Source organism: Drosophila sulfurigaster, chromosome 3 (genome assembly GCF_023558435.1).
Source record: "Drosophila sulfurigaster albostrigata strain 15112-1811.04 chromosome 3, ASM2355843v2, whole genome shotgun sequence".
Lineage (NCBI taxonomy): Eukaryota > Metazoa > Arthropoda > Insecta > Diptera > Drosophilidae > Drosophila > Drosophila sulfurigaster.
The window spans coordinates 7,287,472-7,305,206 of NC_084883.1; the positions used below are offsets into that span (position 1 = coordinate 7,287,472).

A 17,735-nucleotide genomic window follows, 5' to 3' on the forward strand; every position below is an offset into this window, starting at 1 on the left:
AAGTGGTTGTTAAATTAAACCAAAATAATAACTAAAACTAGAAATAATATTTTTTTGCTTTTGATTGGTTTTACATTAGTTTTTTTTTGTTTGTTTTTGTTTTTGTTTTGTTTTTAGGTTTAAGTTTTTGGGGAGCGCTGTATAATTTACAATTGGCTTCGCTGGCTATTTACAATCTCAGAACAACAACTGAAAGATATAAACTAATTAAACTATAAACTACAACATTAAAATGGCACAATATTAGCTGGGTTGTAAAGGGGGAGAGGAGGGGAAATTCTTATAGTAAATTTGTCTTAGTTTAGTTGCGTGTTTTGTACAATTTTTTGTTAAAGGAATTTTTTGATTTATGTGCAATTCATTTTGCTAATGACTAATAATTTTTGTTGTTTATCGTATTTATGTTATGTGTGTGTTATTAATTGGTTTTTGCTTGTACTTAGCATAAATTCCTGTTCCGAAAACGTTTTTACCCGCCAGCTTTTCATCTGATGAGCACTGGCCCTTCATATAGCTATATATATAGTACTATATGTATTTACAATTTCTTTGGAGGTGCTGGAGCTGGTTTTAATGGAGCTGCTGCTGCTGCTGGCGCAAATAGAGAGCAGCGGCATCGTCGAGTTCATCGAGATCGATGTCATCCTGCTGGTCATGCGATTCAGCGGAACGTGGCGAGTGCATGCTCAGATCCTCGGGCTCCGTCTGCTCGGGCATATCGCTGGCCACATGCATGATCTGTGGTGGCGGAAGGCGGAAGACACGACGAATGTCCTGCGCCTTGCGGCGAGCATTGCTGCTGCTGCAGTGGCCATCCACCGAGCTGGCGCCATCCTCGGACAAGTCGAGTGGGGCATCCTCATCCATGCTGCTCTTGGCCAGGTCCACAGACTCCTCGGAGCCGCCATAGCTGGCGCACATGGCCGCAAACTTGTGTGTGGAGGACTCGAGGGCCGCAGAGGCAGCTGCAACAGCAGCGGCAGCCATGGGGTAATCACCACTCATGGCTGGCGAGAGAGCTGGCGTGGGCGGGGATTGAATGCCGCACTTGTGATTCATCAGATGATGGCGCCGACGGAACTTCATGTGGCAGCGATCGCACTCGAAGGGCTTCTCGCCATTGTGCACCAGCATGTGGGACTTCAGCTGATTGGAGTCGCTGAACTTGCCGTCGCAGATCTCACAGGTGTAGGGACGCTCGCCGGTGTGGACACGCAGATGGCGGCGCAGGTTGGCGACCTGGACGAACTGGCGATCGCAGTGGGAGCAGTGATAGGGCTTCTCGCCGGTGTGCAGACGCATGTGTGTCTTCAGGTGATGATCCCGGGTGAAGCGCTTGTGGCACTCGGGGCACTCGAAGGGCTTCTCGCCGGTGTGGGTGCGCTCGTGGTTCTGCAGGACATGCTTGTAGCCAAAGCTGCGCGAGCAGATCTTGCACGTGAAGCTCTTGTCGCGGGATGGATCCTTGGCTGCTGTGGGCGCTGCGGTGCTGTTGTTGGCTGTGCTGGCCTCATGTGCCGACGAGTTGGGCGAGCTGCCGCTGGAGGGTGGCGAGATGGGACCGCCGGGTGTGTGATACAAGTCGCTGACACTCATGCTAATCTCCGTTTGGAATTCCTTCTTCACGGACAACTTGCGCGTCTTCTTTGCTGGCTCACCGAGTCCCATGTGATGATGATGATGCTGAGGCGTGCTGTTGGGCGAGCTCAACGGATGCTTGCCGCTGCTGGGCACTGGCGAGTGTGGGCTGGCTGGCGGGGAGTGCAGATGTGTGCCGGGCACCGGGAGCGGAGTCTGCTGCTGTTGTTGCTGCTGCTGTTGGTGCTGTGCGGCCCAAGCGCCGAAGAGCGCCGCTGGATTGTGGGGGAAGAGTGTGGTGGCAAGTGTGCTCATCGGCAGCTGGGCCATGAAGGCGGCCGCCTGCCGATTGGCAGCCAGCAGCTGTGTGGGCGACAGCATGCCAAAGGCGGATGCTGCGGCAGCCTGTTGCAGGCCCATGGCCGGGTATAGGGAGTGGGAGTGGTTGTGGGAGTTTGTTGCCGCCACCGGGCTGCTCGCTGAGGTGTTGGCGGACATGGGCGGTGACAGGGACATGGAGCGATCGACAACGATTTCCTCGCGTTTGATGCCAGCTAAAGCGGCTGCCAGGCCTAAAGAAAAAGAACAGAACAAAAAAGTGTTGCAAGTTAGTAAAGATATAAAACGAAAACCTTTCCTATTTTCTTTTCAATTTCATTGCATGCTGAGCTGTCAGTTACAGTTTTATTTGGTCAGTTGCCCGCCGGGCAATGAAGCAAAAATTCAACTTTCAACTTAAAGTTCACAGCAGGCGCAAAGGCAAAGGCAAAGGGCAAAGCACGTGTGTGCGAAGGAGACAAGCAATTGAATACTTTAAGCGAAGAGAGTGCAAAGCAAAAAAGCTTAAGAGCACCACATATGTGAAGCGTATGTGTGTGATTGTGTGTGTGTGTGTGTGTGGGCTACTCTCACACTCTGTCACTCTCTCGCTTTTGCGCTCAGTTGTCGTTTGTTTTGGTGGGCGTTGCGTTAAACGAGTTAAATGCCGGTTTGCTGCTGCCCAACAAAACTTGTAAACAAAACTTAATTGTGCGCCGCAAGCGTATGTGTGTGTGAGTGTATGTGAGAGTTTGAGTGTGTGTTGGCTGTTGCCAAAATGGCGCTTAATGTTAACTTGGGCACATTCAGACGTCGTTATTGCCGTGCATATGTGTGAGTTGAGTGTGTGAGTTTCTGTGCTTTAATGCGCTTTAATGAGAGCTTTAATTTGTGTTATAATTCACAAATTGCAGAAAACTGCTGAATTTCTGCTATTTTTTAATTGTTTATAACTTATACTGTTTTTTTCTTGTTACTTACTTCGTGTTTGCGCGTCCTGCAGCATTGATATAGCCATAACTGTGTTAATGTCCTTGCTTCACTGCAGCAATTTAAACTTCACTTAACTTTGTAATATTTTCAGTAGAGTTTTTATGGTTTTTTTTTTTTCAGTTCTGAACACAAATTTTCATTTGAGCTGCGATATTCGTAAACAATTTCGCGCACTTTTGGTTTTTGTTGATGTTTTTTGTTCTTTGTACTTTGAGGTAGTTTTTGCACAGTTTACAAAAGTTCACGATTTACAAAATGAGGTAGTTGCAATTAATTTATATTCATTTAAATTTATTTATGTTTTTTTTTGCTAGTTATGCGTTTTAGTTGAGGTATTTGGTTTGTTGCTGGTTTGTCACAAGTTTCACGTTTGGTTTTTTGACCAAATAATTATATTTTTTATTTCCTTTAGTGAGTTGTTGAGTTGTGACTGTGACGAGTTGTCGCTGAGAAATGATACGATGCGAGTGACTGCAACACGTTTTTATATTGAGCTGAGCGGAGTAGTTGTATCCTTTGCGCTGTGGAAATCCTTTTGAAGCAACAAATTTTTTTTTGCTTGAGCGTAAACGAGTGTATGTGTTTTGTGTGTGTGAATGTATTTGTTTTTGTTTGTTTGGCACCAGAAACTGTGCTCTTCTCACTGTCAGAGCCAAATCACGAATGATACGAATTCGCCGCGTGCGCTAACTATAAGTACGCTCGCAGCACTCACCCTCTCTTCACCAGCACACTCACACACACGCAGTCGGGCACGCACACAGAACACACGCACTCAATCGCTCACTCACTCACTTACTCGCTCACTCTCGCACACACGCATGAAAGAAGCAAGCCAAAGGGAGGAAGAACGACATACGACGGCAACGACTACGACAACGAAGCGAAACCCGACGATGCCCCGATCAAAGCAGGTACCGTGCTCTCCTTTATGAGTTGGAATCGTATCTGACTGTGTGTGTGCGTGTGTGTGTGTGTGATGTTGTAAAAAAAAAACTAAACACTCAGTTGAGAGCAGCTCAAAAATGCCTCAGCTCTTTTTTGGTTTTTGCTTTTTCCGATTTTACCTAAGCAATTTTTGATTCTTCATACGTATATGCAAATCAGTGCGACTGAGACAGCAAATACTCAACTCAAACTAGATATATTAAGGGCACTTTAGATCCTAGAACTAAACTATGCACTTCGCTTAATGTCAGGAACATCAAAGTGGATAAAACAAAAAACACAAAGTTGACTTTTAGCCAAACATCCTAAAAAAGTTAAAGTGGCGGGTGTAAAAAATTTTATGGTTTTATGACGGAGGCGTTTTTTATTTTCTGTTGTCTGTCATAAAAAAAATAAAACACCAAACTAACAGCTACCTATGAGATCTTAAAAAACTTGTGCGCACTTCCGTTTTTTAGACCCTCCATAAAAAAGGTTTTTTTTTGCTAAAAAACATAGTGAACCACTTAGATATTTGAGGTGATTCATTTTTTGCGTAATGTTGGGAATAATTAGGAAACGACTATTTGTATTTTTTATTACACTAGTATAATATACAAAAATGAATTAATTAATGTAGTATTTCTATTTAAGAATATATCACAATATTTTAAAAGTAAAAATTTGAATATTATATAGAATTTTAGCTTATTTGTTTTTTTAGTCTATTAAAATAAGTTAGTTATAAATAATTTAATAGAGTATTTTTTAATATACTTGCATAAATTATTTAAGCTTTCAATTGTTAACATTGAATAAAAAAAAATCAGTTCACCAGAATAGCTGCAACTGAAAGTAGCTCATTATTTAACTCATTTCGAGGGGCCCAACGTTCCCCTTTGTACATAATGTGGAAAAGAACTCAATGTCATGAAGGGGATGATAAAGGCGAGTTCGCCGAGTGAAGCACTCAACACACACACATTGAAACATTCACACGCACATAGCGAACGAGCAAGCGAGAGAGCGAACGCCAAAAGTCACCGAAAAGAGATGTGCATTCGGTTTGGCGAGCGTATTGGTGAGAGGGGGATGGGGGCCAGTGACTGAGCTGGGAGCGTGCGCCGTAAGAGTAAACAGGAAGTAAACAAAATACTCCAAACCTTCACTCCTCCATTCCATTCCATCTATGTATGGGGTGCAAAAGGGGCGATGCCAAAGTGAAAGTGATACGAGAGAGGGGCAAGAGAGCATTTCTTTTCGAGTGAGTTTTTTATGTTGAAGCTATTTGCTAGCCTGTTGAGTCCAAGGAATAGGAAGTTTCGTACTCCGTGTGGCCATTGAGCGGCATTTAATGGCAACTAATTGCCGGCACACGTCTAAAAAAAACCAAAACCATAAAAAATAGCAACAAACTAAACTGGGAACTGAGAACACAGGTAAGGCCAAGCAGAAACAAAAAACTGTGCAACTTTAGCAAACCCTTTCCTAAAAAATGAGAAAAAAATGGACAGAGCAACGCTATGCTTGAAGAATTTTTTTTATTTTTCTCTGCATTTGGTCTTGGTCGCTGTTGACTTTTGCGGATTGACTTTTAAATGGTTTTATGTAGATTTTTATGGCATGGACCAGAAGTTATGCTGAAAATATATATGCGTACACATTTATGTTGTTATTTTGTTAGGTAGGCCAAGGACACGTCCTAGACGCGACGGGATGTTAATTTCAACGATGGCAACAACTACCGTGGAAATTTCGAAAGTGAAAACTACAATGGCAACGCAGTTGCTTTTGTGTGTGTGACTTTCGTCCTTACTCTTGCTCTGCATAATGTTACGTAAAACTCATGAAATGCTGAAACAATTCCCGACGGATTAAGCAATTTTTGCAGAATTCTCAACGATTCGCAGAAAGCATTAAAAACATCGAGAACCGTCGCCGTCAGAATGTGACTTTGAGCTGAAACTGCGAGCAGATAAAATTGATCAATGATAAGCGAAGATTTGACCCGTTTATTCAATATGCAAAGATTCAGCAATTCGAGCGGATTAGTCAGAAGAATTGATTCTGCGACTTAAAGATCCGGTCGCTACAGATAAGAAAATGTCAGAGCTGCCAACCCATTATCAGCGCTCGCGGTTGTCAAGAGAAAGTCAGATAGAGAATGCACAGAAGAGAGAGTTGTCTGCTGATCATCACAAGATCTGTTCTAACTTAATCCCATAAGTGGGGCAGTAGTGCGTAGCTGAGGATTAACATAGTGCGTAGCTCTTATCAACAACCAAAATAACTAAAACTAACCTCAGACAATAGAAACAAATTATTGTAATTAGTGCGTAGCCCGTGCCATTGAATTTGATGGGAATGTCGCCAAACTATTTATAATGATAATATAATAATATGATTTGCACTTTGAGTTCTACATTTTGAATACATTTCTAGATAGAGAAACACGAGATTGAAACGTTCTGAACAAAGTCAAGTGAATGTGAAATTTTAGATTTTTGTCAGATGAGACCAGCATAACTCGCCAACTCTTTTTTACTGCAGCTGCTGCCATCATAGACTTGACTACAAACCAAAGTCAAACAATGTGAAATTTTTTAACCCAAAAATAAGGACAAATTTGTGAGCAAATATTACGCAAAAAGACAGCAGACAGAGTGAAAGCAGCCGCCGAACGCACGCTGAGCATGCGCCACAGCACGAGGCAAGGGTTAGGGTTAGGCATAGGGTTAGGGGTAGGATAGGGTGCGCCCAGCGAGGGGTGTCATGCGATATGTGTGCCCACAAATTTTTTAGCTATTTGTAACACTCGATCGAGATCGAGAGCGAGACCAAAAACGAGGGGTTACTTTGATTTATAGTCAATCGAGCAATGATGATTTGATAATGATAATGATGATAATAAACATGACAAATCGAATTGTTATTGGTTGCGGCAGAAGCGCGAATTTCGCGTCTTTGCGGCGCTTAATGAACTGCCATGCAAATGCGACGCCTTAATCCGGGGGCTTAGCAAATGCACGCGACGCTCAAAGATGCTGAATGAAAAGACGGCGAGTCTAAGGACTAAGCCAGTGTTCGTAATATTATTTTTGCAACGAATTTTGCATTGAATAAATCCTCTTTTTAATGCGTCGAAAAACCCCCCGTGGCCGGATCGAAGTGCTGCTTATGATACCCTTTCACATAGCGGACTAATGAGCCGGGCTTAAAGTGAATGGACTGGCCAGACTAGTCAAGAGATACAAGAGATTGTCCAGCATGTGCTGAAAGAGTTGGCAGTGGAAATTACGAAGCACTCTTGAGATTATCTAAGCTGCGTTTCTGGGAAGTAATGAGCGCTCAACATGCCGCAACTTTCCCTCTCTCCCAAAAAAATTGATATGAAATTTAATCTGCCGCCTGACTTTCCACTCGAATCGCATGCAGTTCAGCGGGGCGTGGCAGTTTGTTCCCTGCCTAAGAATATGTGTAAACAAGCTCCTCACATCGAGTCGGGGCACAAGCTGAGCGCTGACAGCCAGCAGCATCCCTAAAAAAATCAAAACACGATGCTCGCTCTCATCTTTTGTTATTTTTTAGGGCGACTCAACAGGCTCCGACATTCTGAGGCTTGTTTGATATCAAATTGATTGCGTTGCTGAAGGGGCGACGACTATTGAGAGTGTGTTGAGTCTTGGGTGCAGCTGTGATTTTTCTTTCTTTCATTTTTTTTTTTGGTCTGAGACGCATGCCAGGCGCACGACAAATTGAAGATGCTGGCAACGGGTTATTGAGAAAGTTGATTTGAGCTTGAATGAATGGCACACGCGCACACACGACCAAGAATGCGGATCACGCTAATCCGAGTGATTTAATTAAGCCATCCAGATTCAGAAAGAGGAACTGAGCGCGGAAGCGCGGAAGCAGCGCCCGGATCAGGATTAGCTAAGCCCCTAGAGTGTCCGGGCCTGTCTTGGCCTGGCTAGTTCCTATTGGGATTAAGATTAGGCAACCGCTAAGTAGGCCGGATTAACAGCCTAGATCGCGAGTGAGAGATCGAGAGAGAGTTGTCTGAGAAATTGCCTCAGCTTGTGAACTGAATTTAATCATTACTTCTTGATGCAAGTACTGTTGCGCGTTCAGTGACTATTCCGAGAATAGAATTCGCAATATTGTCTGCTTTTTATGATCGTTCCTGGTAAATACAGTTCACAGTCCGCGTCTAACTCATTAGAATTGTTGCTAATTGTTTGGCCGCGTTCACAATGCGCTGAGAAAGGACCTAATGCACGTAAATAGAACACCCAAAAACATTCTCGCCGGGATTAAGCAGCGGCTAATCCGCCTCGTGCTCTACCTTACGCCCGCACTCTGTCTCTTTCTTGCTTGAATGCTTGGGCATTTTAGTGGGTTGGTCCTGGGCTAATTCTAATTACAAACATACGAGTACACCAAGAATGTATGGAAATTCTTGTGAATTACTTCGTATGTCACAAGGACACACTTGGACATTTGACTCTTACTCTGGTTAATTAAGCGACTATGATTAGTTTCATACAGTTTCTATTGAGTTCACTAACCTTGCCATTGTCTGCTTAAAAAACGATGTTGGCCGAAAGCGCTGGAAGCGATCATAAAAAACCAGGTAGTTGCGATCATAAAGCATGGTTAAAAAAGTCGGCTAAAAAACGGAAGTGCATTCGGACTCTAAACAAACGGCACTCGTAAAAAACTCGCAAAAAAGTCAAACCGCGCACATTATGTGCCTGTCAAGGACACGTCTAAAAGAGAGAGTGAGAGAGAGAGAGAGCGTGAGAGCGATGAGGAGTGACTCAGGAATCTGCTCTCTCTCTCGCGTTGCGGCGAATTCGAGTTGACTTTATGATCGCAGGACATGCAAATGAAAAATACTCTGCTCCGTGTTTATGAGGCAAGACATCGACATGTCACTGTTATGTTTATGACGCAAGTCCTTGCCCATATTTACATTCCGTAAACAGTCATTCTTAATCCGGATTTAGTTCAGCTTTGCACATTTTTTGCATTGTTTTTATTTTCGCCAAACGATCTCTGCCGGCCGCGCGATCTTTTTGTCTTTTTTGGCATAAAATTGACTTCTTAATTGCTCAGCGTCAAGGCTGGACATGAACATAGCCCAGGTAGACGGACGATCCTCACTTCTCGACCTGGCAAAGAGGTAACCCACGCTTACAGGTAGCTGCTCTCGCTGCTCGACTGCTAGCACTCAGTCGCAGGCTCTCTTGTTTAGGAATTCCATAATTATGATCCTCTCGTTGTCACTCGGGATCGTTTTGCCTTCTCGCGAAAAAAAGAGAATTGAAAAACATGCACAACAGGCCGAAGACGCGAAAAAAAATCGCGTCGCACGCTAAGCCGGAGATTAACAGAGGGATTTAGAGGAAAATCCATCAATATTACGCCCACGTCCCAGGAGGATCAAGCTCTAATCACGGGGCTTAAAGCGGACTTATTTTGCTGAAAAAAATTAATCCGCCCCGTCCGTCCGAGGTAGGCACAACCTTGTTGTTTTTTCTGTCTACTAATCCGGGGGTCAGCTGCATTTTGATGAGTAAAAGAGGTAACAGCCAAGTGGCAAATGTAAAAAAAAGCATATGCAAATTGTAGCAATATTATAATCCAGGGCTTAATCCTAGCGCAAAAAGTTAAAGCCAGGGATTAAGCAAAAACAGTTGGTGCCTCAGGCATCAGGTCGCAGGTAGGTCACAAAACTGCGAGATCGTCCGGAACATGTTGCTTAGCGAGTGGATCATAGTCGGATTATAGTTAACTTAAGGCATGCGATTAAGGGCGATTTGACTTGATCTGCGATTAGCGCCAGGATCTGCAGATTTGTGGCGCAATAATCAGCCACAAATCCAAGTTCCGCGCGGATTGTGATTCTTAATCTCTGGATTAAAGCTTGATCCACCAGGAAGTGCGTGTGGGCGGCGTGTGAATTCCAATCTCACAATGAATTCCATTCTTAGGGAAAATTTAAAGAGTTCCCTTGGTATGTGAAAAACAAATTAAGGAGAACACATCATATGAATTTAAATGTAGTATAGGACAATTTAACTGATTGATATGTGCATACGTTTAAAAACATGAATTCACAGTCGACTTAAACGTATTACTCTATAAAATGTTATAGAATAATAAATTTTCTTTCATAAATAAAATATTTAATAATATGTATAGCAATAATACATACATATATCAAACAAAAAACAAATCACAAATGATGATTATTTTACACAATACGCACAGACAATAATTATTGGACTATTGTTGATACAATAATTATTATTTTGTTATCATTATTATTGGTTTGTACAACCTATTCTGTTTGCATTGATTTATTATACTAAACTATTTTTGTTTCACAAATTTAATTAAAATTTGTGTGGAATTATTGTAACATTAACTTAAAATTCAAACTAAATTATATTTCCGTATAAATTAAGATGCAATCTTGTTTATTTTAAAAACATATTTTGTTAATAAATCAAATTACTAAAGCAGTTTCATTTGTGTGTCGGTTTTTTATTTTAATATTTGGCTTACAGCACTTTCAATTTCATTACTTAAAAAACTAAGAAGCAGACAGACATGCGTCTCATCATATTAGCACGATCAAGAAAGTATTATTTTTTGCGCTTTATTTAAATGTTATTGTAATATGCTACACCCACAAATAATGATTGATTATTATTTGAGACACGTTGATCGCTAATTTAACTTAAAGAAATTAGAAATTGATTATAGACAACTATCTTAAATTGATTACTATTTCAAACAACTAGTAGAAGCGATTGCAATGGTTTCAAAGTTGTAATAAATATGAGATCACCTCAGTAGCAAAGTGAATTTATCCAAGTGTACTTTACTTTCTGGCTAATTGCGATCACTTCCGTTTGGGTCACTCATCTGCTTCCTTAACTGTTTTTTGTGCTATTCAACCGGAATGGATCTTTGTTTGTTTTCCCTATTTTATTTTTTGCCCAGCAACAAAAGACGGTCACTGGCCCCTTAGGATCAGTCCCACTGCCTGCCCCTCTGCTGCTAGTTTTGATCAACGGGCAGTGTATTTGGCTCTTTGTACTCATTAGGATTTATGCAACAATTTGTCTGAGATTTCGTTGCAACTTCCTGTGCACTATGCTATATAACATATAAGGTGGCTTAGCTGCTATTCAATCAGAGATTGTATAGCTGGCTGGGTTCGTTATTGTGAAGACGTTTCCAAATTCACTTTGAGCTGATTTTGTGTCTCGTCAAAAGAAGGCCAAGGGAAGCAGTCAAGTCGCTGATTGTTGCGCTGTTTTCTAAGCGGCCTATTTCGTAATTGAGTGAGATTTGTGTATGCCACTTAGTGGCTGCAACATTGTTGCCTCAGCAGCTGTTGCTGTTGCTGTCCTGTGCTGCTTAAGCGGCTTTTGGGCCAACTCCAACGCGTGCCTTTGGATCCGAACCTGCCAACAACAGCAGCATCCGGTCGAGGAACCACCCAGGGCAGCTGCCCTTGCAGGGCATTATCAGGACAGCAGATGCAAATGCGTCCCCGTTGTGTAATTAGGCGGTTGAAAATCGACCTACGTCTGGTTGCCACTCGCTTATCAGTGGGAGCAGCAGCAGAAGCAACAAATTCTTCTTATTTTGCCTCGCGGCGATGCGTCGCAACTTTTTTGTTGTATTTCTTTTTTTTTTTTTTTTTGGTTGTTTCTTATCAGTTGATTCGTTGCTATTTCTTGCATCTCACATGCGTGCCCAACACCCCCCATTCCTTCCCCCGCTTACGTTCCCAGCACCAATGTGTTGTTTATAGACGAACAGGTCGCAGTTGAAGTCAGTTTTTTTTAAGCGGCAGCCAGTTGAAACGCAGCTCAAGATCAAGGATTTTTCTTGGTTATCAGTGGGTCGAGCAATGCACCCGGGCCTCATTTAGTCAACGAGTTTCTTATCAACAAAAATTTGGAGCTCCTTTCGCATAAGCATAACAAAATTTGCGAATTGAGACATTGGAATTTTTTCATTGACAAAATCGCATGGTAACACTGAGAATGCAGCCTTTAGTCGATAACCTTTACTGGTTTTAACAAAAATTATGAAAGACAGTCCCATCCATAACATTTCAATGATTTCACCATAAAATACTTAAACAATTTGTCTTCGAGATTCAAAATAATTGCTCCATATAATATAAAAAACTATTAAAATAATTGAACAAATCTTACAACTTTTTGAAATTTTAAATTAGGGCATATGTTAAATGGTTTGCTTGGAAACGTTTTAATATAATAAATACATTACACCAAGATTAATTATTTTGCGACATTGCATTCTATAATATAAAATCACTACATCGGATTTGATCGATGCACATTTTAGTGCAATTAATTTTGCTGCCTCTGTAATTTCATGTGCCTGACAATAGCTGATTGAAAATAAATAAACTCCGCCATTATCTGTCACGAAATGATATTGAATTGAAATTTACAATTGCAACCTATCATTAAATGCATTTGAGGAAAAACAAAAGTGTATTGGTGTAGGTCGAAAAATATAAATATTAAATTCACTTCCTTGCAACAAAATACAAATATAGTTATTAAACATGTAGAAATCTTTTCTACAACAATCTTTTCTACAACAACCAGAAGCTATATACCATTTTTTTTAACAAAAGTAAACTGAATGCTAAAATTTCAGCCCAAATAAACTACGTTGTCTGAAAATAACAGTTTTGAAGCTGTTAAAAAAGCTTATATTTATATTAAGATTTTGAAGATAATTTGAATTGATTAAAGATAACTGCAACCTCCATTTAGTATTTAAGTCTGTTTTCATCATTTGAATCCTAAAACTTTAATGCATACCGAAAAATTTGGATTGAGGTCAATCCGAATATTTTTGTATTTTGTATATTTTTTTGTATACCTTCTGGGCAGTTCGTTGATAGTTCAGTCTGTGAGTCGGTAAATCAGCAAATATACTTCTATTGTTTTTTTCATTCTTTTTCTTTCTGTCGAATTATTCTCAAAACTATCTGCAATGGCTCATGCATTTTAGAAAAAATCGAAACTTTGAACTGGCAAATCAGGCGACTAAAATATAACCAAAACATGCTAAATAATACTTTAAATAGATTCATTATCATTCAGCGAGTGCTGCACAACAAGGCAATTAAAATGGCAAATGATCATTAACTTTTAACATTACCAAGAGATTAACACAATTTTAATGTCTCGTCTCGTTTCTTTTGCATTTGCTTTATACTAAATGGGTTAATCAGAGTCAAACATTTGATTCGATGTGATGATTTGTGTTTTGGGGAGAATGCAATCATATTCTGAATTTTGTTTATTCGCGCATTATTTGCGTGATGATAATTTTGGAATATAAAATTTCATACTTGAGTCTTAGAGATTCTCTCTTTTTCGCGCTCGGCAACTGATAAGGTTCGCAGTCATGGCCGTTCATGGCCAGCCACGTTTTTCAGTTTGGTTTTTTTGCGGCGCCAAAAAGCAGTTGACGATTGTGCAAAAGGTGCGAAGATAGGCGATGATGATGATGATTTTTGATGTTGGTTTTTGCTGACGTGATGTCACTCACATGTCCACAAAGCCCGCAAACCGACCAGCAAACCAGCAAACCCGCAAAGCAGCAAATCCAATTAACAACAACGTAAGAAACCGCACAAAAGTTGACGCCTGACAGGATAATCAGGCGCAATTGTTTGGCAATTAGACGCCGCTGAAGTCCTAGAAAAGTCACCTAAAAAAAAGGCATTTAAAGTAGTCGAGATTTGGGTTGGGAGTGGAGGGGGTCACAAAAAAATAAAAGTATCGCATTGCACACGCATGAGCAGCTTTCAAAGTCAAACTTGAAGGACATGGCATGTCCTTTTGTTACCGCTATTGATGTATTTGATGTAACTGGGCCTGTCAACAAGGTTGCCTCGTTCATGTCAATTTGTTCGCTTAAATTTGCAAAAATGAAGCTGTAAATTGCATTGATTGCTCGTTGACAGCTGTAGGACAATTGACAGGCAGGATAACGAGGAGTGGCGGACAGTCGCCGGGGTCGTCTAGGTCGGCTAAGTGGGCCACACAGTCTGTCAGGCAATCGTCAGGATATTCGCAAGGATAACTTGTCAACAAGCGCGCCGAATTGCAATTTTTAACGGCCAACATCGGTCCAATCCTTTGGGCCAGTTGAGCCACTCGAACAATTAATCAAATCCATCGACGGGCCACCTACAGCATCGGCAGCCTCCAGTTGATGTGCTCTGTGTGTCCTTTAATCAAACTGCATGATTTATGGGGCTGCGTAGGCAGTTCTCTCTCGGTTCCCTCTTCAAACAAGAAAAAAAAGAAAAGATTGTGTATAAAAGTCGTAGACTTTGTTGCGAGTTTTCATTTCTTTTTTATTTGTATTTTTTTGTCAATGGCCTTTGGCTTTGTTTGGATCGGCGAAGACCATTAAAAATTCGGCCTGCCACTTGGCCAGGACACCACTCAGGACAGTCAGCCAGTTGGCCAACTTTCATACTGCCAAACGATTCATTAATCATAATTCTTCTTACTGTTCTTCAACTGCCGCCTCTCCACTTCAGTAGCCGTTGCAGATTATTTCTTGTTCTTGTGCAAAGGACGCACAGACAAAAACTGCAGTTCAAGAATTTTCAATGCTTCAAAAGTTTTCAGGAGTTTTTCTTACTTCTTATTTTATTTCTACGTTTTTTTTTTTTTTTGATTTTCTTGTTCTTCTTTTTTATTTGTGACATTTTGTCAAATATTCTCGTCATGCGACGTCGTTCTAGTTATACAACTTGGCCTAATGAAAGGCGAATTCAGAGGAGCAACAGCCGCAAGTATTCTATACATTTTTTTTTTTCAACTCATTGCGGAGTAGCAGATGTCTAACTCTAAACTCTTATCACAGGGGTAGAACAAATAATTGAAAAGATGTTTTGTTGAGCTTCAACTATATATGTAATATTGCATGGGCATATCTTTTATTTTTTTTTTTGCATGTAAATAGATTGTTTTCAATTAAAGTTGTGGCTCTGCGGTAGCGATATATCTATATTAAATTATATGTGAACTTACTTTTGTTGGATATTGAGAAATTTATTCCATAACAAAATATTTTAATATGAATTTTTAAAAATATCAATTGAGTAGCTTTAGCTTTAAACAAAAGTTTAAACAGACCAAAAACGCTGCTGTGCATAGTTCCTAACGCCAAAATACTTTTAAAATATTTTTATTGTATTCATGTGCAGAAAGATTGCCACTAATGTACATATAATTTGTAAATAACTGCACTCATATTAAAAACGAAATTAGTTTATTATTTTAATGGTGGTAGATTTGAAAGATTAATTGTACATATTTTTTACTAAATTAACACCTAAGCAACATTAATATTTACGTTCTATTATTTATCTGTTTATTTGTTTTATGCTTTTGTTCACTAACAAGTGTTTTTACTATTTTCAAAATGCTTCCTCTTTTTATCTCCAATTATTCTATTTTTTTTTTGCGATTTATTTTTATTAAAATTTTTTTGCATATTTTCTCTCTCATAATTAATAAGTTTTTTATTAATTAGTGGCTATTAGCTTTGTTGACTGAAAGTATTCTTAAATTAAATTTTTATTAAATTGGTTTTGTTGCTGTTATTTGTAATAAATTGCTTCACATTTAATACATTATAGTTGCTTACCCTTTTGTAACAATCGTGACTCTTTCATAAATAGAACAACTTCGTGCAGTGCGAGCATCTACAAGGATTACGGCACATCTAAGAACTATCGAATCGATGGGAGCCATTGATGCCCGGAACTTGCAACTTGTCACTCAAATTATGCAAACCTAAATCTAAAAGATGCCGACGGCGGTTCAGGATCAAACAAGAGTATCAAAGGACGCTCCAAAAAAAAATGGAAAATAGAAAAAAAGGGATAATCATGCTCGCATGCGTGTCTGTTAATTTGTTATAATATCACGTAAGAATCGCCGCCGAATCGATTTTGTATGTTAATGCCGCAAGGTGACATCTCAATTTGTTGCCGAGCGACACCATCGCGAACGTGTCTGCTCTATAGTCCATCGAGCTTAGCAACCGGGGGCCAACTATCTGTCTAACCATGACGTGACCTGTTCCAGTTCAAGTCCATTGTCATCCGGCTCAGAAATGGCACACGAGCAAAAAAATGGGAAAATGGAAAAAGAAAAATCTGCGCACAAATCTTGGCTGGCGGCTGCGTGTTGTCTTGACGCCAAGTGCCAACAGGACATCAGTAGACTTCCGCATGTGGTTACATCCTCCACTCGATTTACACACCACGCTTTCAAATTGGGTTTTTAGTTACCGAAAGTAGTGCAAGTGCCGTGCACTTGGTTCAGCTTCCTTTTCCTTTTCCTTTGGCTGCTGCATGTGGCATGTCGCGCCACTTGTCGAAGCATCGCATCCTTGCCGCACTCTTTGCTATGTCTTTCTTTCTGTTTTTGTTGCACTCTTGTTTACACAGTTGGCCAGCCAATGCCCCAGTGGCAGACAAGCGTCGCGTTCTTTGTTTCAAGCATTGTGCAATGTCCTTGCCACGTTGTCGCCACTTCAACTTGGAGGTCCGTTTATTAAAACTCATTTGTCGAGCAACCACTTGAGATATTTTAGGGGTCATTTAAATCGTTTAAACTCGTTTAAGAGCAGCGTGGGAGACAAAGGATTCTTAAAACGGTTTCTAATCGTTGTAGAAGAATTTCATAAAAATAAATTATTTATTAATTGCATAAGTTAAAGTTTCCATAAGCATTGATTTTATTATTCCGCATTATATTTTTAAACGTTTCTTTTCTATATTTTTAATTTAAAGTAATTGTATTTCATTATCATTTAATCATTAGCTATTCATTTACATTATTTTTTTAAATGCTTAAGGTTTAACCCTTCTAAAAAGAGTTTTTTATCTTCCCAATTACACTTTAAAAGATGCGCTTCTAAAGTTTAAGCTTAAAAGTTTTTCAAAATTGTATTTAATAAATAGTTTTAATCTTATCGTTAGCTTTAATATGTTGTAAACTCTTTCAAGATGATGTACATAAGCCAATTTTTATTGATTTTAATTTTATTTTAAAATTCCTTAAGTAAAATCCGTGCAAATAAATTATTTGGCTTAATCTCCATATTGAAAATAAATTTTGACACCAACATACAACAGTTCTTTAATAAATAAACAATCGAATATATACCTCTAATGTTATGTCATTGATCATTAAAAATACATCGAAGGTTTTGCTAGAGTTTGTAGCCCGCATTTCATCGCCAAGAGCAATATCATAAAGTCCCTCTATTGGCCCGCGTGATACACGAATGACCAACAAAATGCATTAAATAAAAAGAAAATGCAGCGGACAAAAAATATAACAATTAGCAAACAAATGCCAAATAGAAAATTTGCTTAAACAATGAGAGGGAGCAAACAAGGCAAATATTTCATTTGAATACGAATCGTTTTGAATGCGATTGGACATTTGGTTTGTGTGTCGCAATTGTTACGCCTCCATGTGGCATAAATTAGATGCCACTTAGCCAGCAACTAGGGGCTACCCCCTCACATAAAAATTGATTAACAATATGCGGAAATATTTAGTTACGTTTGATTAGTCCGAGAGTGAAAAGAGAGAAGTGGAAACTGCGGCATCATCAGACTGACGCCAGTTTAAGTGGCTCTGCTCCAGGAGGAGGGGTTAAGGAAAAATGTCACGCCGGATATACGAGTTAGTCGAAGACTAACGACAACAAACCACAATCGAGAAGCTATGCGGGCTCTCTAACAAAATACTTTCACTTCAGCACAGAATCAAGCCACGAATTGTCCATTTCCACGCCCACTTTTGTGG

At 40.0% G+C, this 17,735-nt stretch overlaps 2 protein-coding genes across 2 annotated transcripts in view; both read right to left on the minus strand.

Annotated features, from left to right (window-relative positions):
- LOC133843581 (uncharacterized) overlaps positions 1–17,735 on the minus strand; it is a 178,953-nt gene that overhangs the window by 75,759 nt on the left and 85,459 nt on the right. The gene's annotated exons all lie outside the window — the stretch shown is intronic.
- Positions 33–3,540, minus strand: LOC133844256 (protein krueppel). Its single transcript, XM_062278169.1, has 2 exons — positions 2,878–3,540; positions 33–2,150 (listed from the first exon to the last, which is right to left on the minus strand). Exons 1-2 carry the CDS (start codon positions 2,912–2,914, stop codon positions 571–573), a joined length of 1,617 nt encoding a protein of 538 aa, XP_062134153.1. The 5' UTR covers positions 2,915–3,540; the 3' UTR covers positions 33–570.